The sequence below is a fragment of the Oreochromis aureus genome, linkage group 13 (genome assembly GCF_013358895.1).
Source record: "Oreochromis aureus strain Israel breed Guangdong linkage group 13, ZZ_aureus, whole genome shotgun sequence".
Taxonomy (NCBI): domain Eukaryota; kingdom Metazoa; phylum Chordata; class Actinopteri; order Cichliformes; family Cichlidae; genus Oreochromis; species Oreochromis aureus.
The window spans coordinates 20,845,932-20,852,912 of record NC_052954.1 but is presented as its reverse complement, the minus strand read 5'-3'; the positions used below and the strand labels follow the sequence as shown (position 1 = coordinate 20,852,912).

At 41.6% G+C, this 6,981-nt stretch overlaps 1 protein-coding gene across 2 annotated transcripts in view; it reads right to left on the bottom strand.

The window, feature by feature from the left end:
- Nucleotides 1–274: 274 nt before the first annotated feature.
- The window catches only part of LOC116333576 (protocadherin-15-like), a 211,234-nt gene continuing 204,527 nt past the window's right edge, over nucleotides 275–6,981 (bottom strand). For both annotated transcript variants that reach the window (XM_039622170.1, XM_039622169.1), the window contains exons 34-36: nucleotides 6,384–6,457; nucleotides 4,407–4,521; nucleotides 275–1,722 (exon numbers count right to left, since the gene is read on the bottom strand). In XM_039622170.1, coding sequence (XP_039478104.1) covers nucleotides 1,114–1,722; nucleotides 4,407–4,521; nucleotides 6,384–6,457 — 798 coding nt within the window. In that variant the 3' untranslated portion in view covers nucleotides 275–1,113. The remainder of the gene's footprint in view (nucleotides 1,723–4,406; nucleotides 4,522–6,383; nucleotides 6,458–6,981) is intronic.

The window sequence follows — 6,981 nt, the reverse complement described above, 5'->3', positions numbered from 1 at the left end:
GACAGAGAAAGCATCATTCTGAAAGCCCTCTTTCTGCAGATGCTATGTTGTTTTGAGATTACTGCAGAGTTCTGCTACTTTCTTCCTCATTATACAATTGAAGGACTGTCTTTATAACCTCAAACAGTATCATAAAGGCATGCAATGATGTAGTTTCATGTTTGAATAAGACTGAGCTGCTATTAACATAATCCCTGTTGCTACAAAAACCATGTTGAGCAAAGGGCGAAGTGGCAGAAACGATGAATGCCTGAAATTATGCTTCACAACACAATAAAATAGGCAGAGCTTTATTGTTGAATGTGATACATGTTTTTGGTTTTCCTTCCACTGTCATGACATGATCAGACTGAACCTGCATCATGTAAAGGGACTAAAAATATCACATTCTGTAGGTACAAATGTCCATATAAAAACACTATGATCATCACGCCGTCATATTTCACTGTTGAAATACAGCAATGACAGTCATGTGGATATTATGTCTTTAATGTCATATGTTAGACTCTTCATATCTGTTAGATACAAAATAGACAAAAATAATTTCGTATATTTTTCATAAATTCTCAAAAACTTTACCGAGTGATCACAACATAAAATAATCAGTAACAATTTGAATTATTCGCAAGTACAACCCCATTAGCAAAATAACTTTCTTTTCCCACATCTCAGACTACATACCACAATTTCTTCATATTTCTTTTAAGTACCTTTAACAGCATGGTGTAATGGACAATCTCTGATCTGTTTCAGAAAAAAAGATAAACGGATGCAAAAAAAGGATTCACTCAATAAAATAAGTCCATCTTCTGTGCTGAATAAAATTAAAAGTACACTCAAGCACTCTTCACATATAATTTCATATTTCTTTGAGGCACTCATTGCCTTTCAGCTCAATGTCCCCACCTGTAACGGCCCTGTTGGTGATAAAAGCTTGTTACAATAAGCTTTAACATATTAGGACTAAATAAAATGTGACTATAAGGGCAATCACCCATCTGTGATTGGAGCTTATCCAGCTTAGGCACACATTTTATGACCAAGAAAAAAAACCCACTTGATAAACATTGGAAAATAACCAAAAAAGGGGGATCAATTTTTCAGCATGGCCAGTCAGAGTTTTGTCATTGGTATGTGCAGGTTGTTCCAGGGTCCCATCCACAATTCCTCCTCATCTGATAATGTGTGGTCACTGTGGGACTCCAGTGTCTCCCTACTGTTCTTGTGGTTGTCAACTGAAGTCTCTTGCTGCTCACTGACACACGGGCCACTGCTGTCAATTGTGGCCTTGGCAATATTGGTTTTGGACCCAAAACTTTTAAGCTCTTTAATGGTGGACCCCAGGGAACTACAAGAGGACCGAGTGTTGAGGTTGATGTCCATGTTGGAGGGAACACCCGTACCTCTTTCATTTTCTGCTTCGTTTCCCATGTCCTCAACACTAATAACCGGAGGCGGTTCTTCATGAGTTACGCCCAGCTTGTCTAGTTTTTTAAAATGCTTACCCAGCCGACATGGAGAACCCATCTTTAGGTTGTTTAGATGAGGCGGTCGCCTAGTTCGCACAATAGTGCCATTCTGTGCGAGGTAGATATTCCCGTTTATGTTGCTGTGGCTGTTTGGGAGTCTGTTCCGTTGCGTCTCTGTGCTGCTGTCCTCTGCAGTGGAGCTGGTCTCATTTTCCCGATCTACAATCAACTTAATCCGCTTCTTTCTCCCAGGCTGAGGAGAAAGTGGAGAGGTAAATGTCATTATATTTACTTTTTTAAGAGGGTGCAGTAAGTGAAAAATAATTGTTAAAAAACACTACACACGGAAACAAATACTGTTTAATAAAAAACTGAAAAAAGCTGTTTTGAATAGAATTTGCAGTAACTGTTTAAATCCGAACCCGTTTTATCATTTTTTTAAGTCCCTGTTCTGTGCTAGACTAGAGAAATCTTGTGTTTCCATAGAAAAGTACAACCACACAGTAATAATTTGAACATCACAAAAAACACAACCTCCCAAAAAACAATAAGTTAGTGTTTTGACATGCAAATTTCCACTAGAAACATGGCATGAAAACATCAAAGAGAACAGAAAGCCAAAGATGTGAGAAAGAGAGATTCCAATATTGCAGCAGGAAAATCAGGTCCTTTCTTGCTAAGGGGAAATGAGGAAAAAGTGAATGTTTGAAACACTCTCTAGAGGCAAGCAATATTTCTTCACTCCCATGCAAGGGTAATTGATTTTATTCACTCTTACTTCACAGTGGACAATATATCTCTCTAGAAGGCAGTTGACTTTCCCTCAGAATCTGAATCAGCATTGGATGTTTCTTCAGTTTCTTCTGAGCTCTTTGATGCACTGCGGGTCCCTGATCCAGAGTCCCTGACTGAAGATCTGTCAGAGGAAATGGCATCCTCGTCCACCTCTGTGATAGGGGATAGTCCTCCATATATCTCTTCTGAGGTGTCACCAATGCTTCTGATCTCAGAGCGGGCAGGAGGACCAGTGTAAGGCGTAGAGGGCCCAGGGTCTCCGGATGCCACACTGGATCTCCTAGATGATCCTGCATCACTGAGTTCGCTGGTGGACTCTTTGCTCTCGTCATCAGCCTCAGAGTCTTCCTCATTCTCCTCTTCACTTTCCTCTGTGATTGTGTCCTCAGATCCATGGCTCACTATAGACTTTCGGGAACTTCGGCTGCCACTAGTTGACTTGGAACCAGCTGAGCTCACGCTGCCCAAAGAACTCACGTCTGAACCAGACATTTTTCTCTGGCTGGATCGAGATAATGACCCTTCACTTCCTGAACCTGACTCTGGCTCACTGGCTGTCCCTGTCCCTGACTCGGCTTCACTGAGGTCCCCGCTGGACTTCTCTGAGGTTACTGCTGATGATTTGGTTCTCTGTGATGATCTAACACTTGAGCCAGATAAAGATGCAGCACTACTACTGCTACCACTGCCACTCTCACTTGTACTTTCACTTCTGCTACCACTGACACTGGCACTCCCACTGACACTCTTTCCAGAAGCACTACTCCCCTTGCTGGCTTCAGTCGCAGAGGATCTTGTGGAAGAACGAACAGAAGAGCCACTTTCTCTAGTGCTGCCTGAAGCTTCCTCAGACTCGTCTTCAGAGTCTTTCTCTGTTTCTGAATCCTTTTCTGTGCTTGTTCCCCCCTCTGTTGCTGAGCCTGTTCGTGATTCTGTTTCTTCCTCAGACTCTGACTCTTTCTCGGTTTCGGACTCTTTCTCGGTTTCGGACTCTTTCTCGGTTTCGGACTCTTTCTCGGTTTCGGACTCTTTCTCAGTTTCTGACTCTTTCTCGGTTTCTGACTCTTTCTCGGTCTCTGACTCTTTCTCGGTTTCTGACTCTTTCTCTGTAGCTGATGACTTCTCTGATTCTGACTCCTTCTCTGACTCTGATTCTTTCTCACTGGCAGATTCCTTATCCGTCTCTTCTCCTTCAGACTTGGACTTGCTTTCCTCATCAGAATCTCCTGGCTCTTCATCAGGCTCTTCCTCTGAGTCCACGGTGCTTTCATTGGCATCATCCCGGTCTAAATCAACTTTGAGATAATCTCTGTCAACACTGCTTTTCTCTGAGGTTTCATCGTCAGAGCCCTTCTCTTTACTGCTTCCACTAGCACCTGCTTCTGGCTCACTTTCTGTCACACTAATGGACACTTTAGATTTTCTTTCATCCTCACTAGCTGCTTGTGAGGCTTCCTCATCTAGTTCACTGCCAGTGGCTGAGCCACGACTCACACTACTCTGTGACTTTCTTCGGACCTGCAACTTTGTGCCCAAGCTGATTTTCCTCAAGACTTTCCCAAGCTTGCTACGGGCATCAGACTTGCTGTCTATTGGTCCCATAACTGCTGGTGCATCAGCTAGACTTTCCTGGCTGTCAATACGGCGAGCAGACATCAGTTTGGCATAATCCTTGTCCGTCTTCCCGGCGCCAAACATCTTGAACATCCTGGCTTTTTTCCATGGAGATGTGCCAGAAGCACTGGCATCAGATGGCTGTTCTCCTCCCTTGCTGGCAGCCAGAAGTTTGCTGAGTTTCATGACAGACTTCAGTTTCTTGGCAGCCTTAGAAGGCTCACCCTCCTCTGCTGGCTCAGCTTGTTCAATTTCATCCTCTGGTGGCAAATCCCTAAATGCAACTCTCTTCTGCGGACCTCTACCTCGCATGCCACCACGGCCCCTGCCTCTGCCCCGGCCCTAAGATAATCACATTTCATTTAGCAACCATGAATTTGTGAATATAAAGCCATCGTGCTGCATAGGTTTCACACACATTACTGTTCAGTAATACCTTGAACACACAACCTATTAAAACAAATATTTGAGATAATACTCAAGATAATCAGTGAAAGTCTGAAATTCACATTCAAGCAAGGGTAATACCTCAGGGCCATGTGGACTGTAGTAATACCCATCATCCTCCACAATAACCTCTCCATATTCATCATACATGGGTGATATCAGCCTCCGCCGACTGCCGTACTGAGGAAAGTCGTACCTATAGTTGTTCACAGAAAAGGGATTAGAATTAGTTTAGGCTGATGATTAGTTGAAAACACCGAAGTTGACACACTGCAATATTAAAAAAATAAATCTCTACCAGATTTATTACTTTAATATCAAAGACCCACTGTATCATGTAAGGGACCTGTTATTATTAGTGATAGTAAATATTCTGCATTGAAAAGGAAGATTATCAATCTCCTATGGGAACAGGAATTATAGCAATATCAATATACTCACAAAGAATCAAGCAAGCTAGAAGGTTATTTACCCCATATCAGTGTTTTAAAACCTGCATTGTATTTACAGTACAGTGTGATTTGCTCAGTAGCTAATAAAGGGGCTTAGTTTTGCTGTTTGGAATTCTTTCCATTATTATTTTTCAAGTCCTTTCTCTAAATTGCCCTCAATTATATCAGGCTGATCCCATTAATTACTGCTTTTGGTTGTTGTTAATATAACTGAGAACGTCTTTGGTCAGACAGACAGTAATTGCTGTGGTGATTTACAGCACTTTTTGAAATTACTTTTCAATTTAGTGAGAAAGCAAACAAGACGGGGAAAGCATGCAGGCTAAAAGGCTAAACGAGTGTTCCTCCAAAAGAAAAAGAAGTCAAAACAAATATTTCAGTATATTTGCCTGTGTTTGTCAAAATCCTCTACTGAATTACAAGAATGCAACCACATGTAGAAATGGAAACTGTAACAAGCAATAACTCAAAGCCCATTAAAAGCACGTGAATTCAATTAAAGACCACACGCTATGTATGCAGAATGCCAACAAAGAAACACAAGAGAGAAGAAAAAAAGTGTTAATGGTCAAATTACATAACATCGTTTGGCAGCCGCAAACTATTAAATATATAAATCAAATTTTGATTTATTATATAATATGAGGCTGTAGGCATTAATGTGGTTGATTAATGCCTCACCTAGGATGTGAGTTAATAATCACTTTACAATACTAAATTAGAGAGGTGGCTACCCTTCATGTCTGCTGTAAGGCCCGCGCAGTCTAGTGACTGCAGGATTAAAAGCTTAACTGCTAGTAAAGTTTGCCCCTCATCTCAAACAGAAGCAGATCAAAGTCTTTACATAGTGATGGTACACTCACTGGCAATGGCAGCTTTTACAAAAAAAAAAGTGACATGTCATTAAGATATAAGTTCAGCTTGTTAGAAATGAAGGTGTGATTCAGACACAGTAATTAAGCTGGCTGGTGAGAGAGAGACTACAGAGGCAATTACAACACTTGATTTCACTACGCAGTTTTTTTTCCTAGTTTGTTAGATTTTCGTTCAGCGATTTAAGGCTGGAAGGTATAAAAGCTTCTTCCCGTTTTGATAAAAGTTGCAGCATAATTCCCCACAGCAGCGCAAGTCACCTGCAACAGAGCAGGAGCGTTTAATGAATAACAATTTCTCAGCAGCTGTTACAGCTTTGAGTTCCATGTTTTTCCTTTTTAGACCATATGGGCACAGTAACCGGGCAGCCAAAACAGCCTTTATCCATTAAGCTATGGGAAGAACATTCAGACTCTCAGGTGCCTGACTTAAGGGAGCATAACTGATCGCATTTTGGCAGGAGTAAAGAGGGCAAATGCTTGGATGGTATGTAATACTGAAGGGGCAGCTTAAGTTATGTGCATCATTTTATTCTGAGCTTCTTTGAAAAATCTCATAATTCTCCAAGGATCTCGGCTCTCAAAGAGAGCTAGAAGGCAAGGTCAGGATGAAGAGGTCCTAATGATGTAACTTAAGGAAAAAAAAAAAACTTTAAACGAACCAATGGAGATCAGGTCCATGGATTAGAGTACGACTGATTAGAGATAAAACAGTCAGTCGGCTGCATGCTCACCCCTGGTCATAATTATAGTAGTCCTGTGTGTAGTAGTCCTGGCCTGGGTCGATACCTGACTCCATGGAGAGTTCCTGCGTTTCAGAGGGGCAGAGAGAGAAATTACTCAGCACTCCTCAGAATAAGACATCAGAAGATGAGCAGCAGCAGCACAAAGGGTGGGGGCGTGCACAGCGGAATGACCACAATTGCTTTAAATTTAGAAAAGCAGGTGTGTTTCTACCTCAGGTCTCAGAAGAGATGGCCTCAGCAGTTGCTGTTGCTGCCAGAAGTTAGTAGAGAAGAAGGATAAGGTGAAGGAAGGAAGGGACAGGTAGCAGAGAAACAAATATGAGACAGAGCTCAATCTACTTCAGATTTAAAGCCAGTCAAAGCTAGTCTCGCTGAAACATCTATGGAGAAGGAAGGTGAAAAGACTGATAAGTTATTGATGGAAACAAAGCAAGGAAGGAGAGTGAAGATCCCAGCCAAGCAATGGAGATGAAAGAAACAGCATCCAAAAAAAGGAAGGAAGAAAGAAAGAAAACATCCTGTGCTTATCTGACACTGACAGTTCAGCTGATTTAAAAGATTATTTGAAAGAAAAAAAAGACTTTAA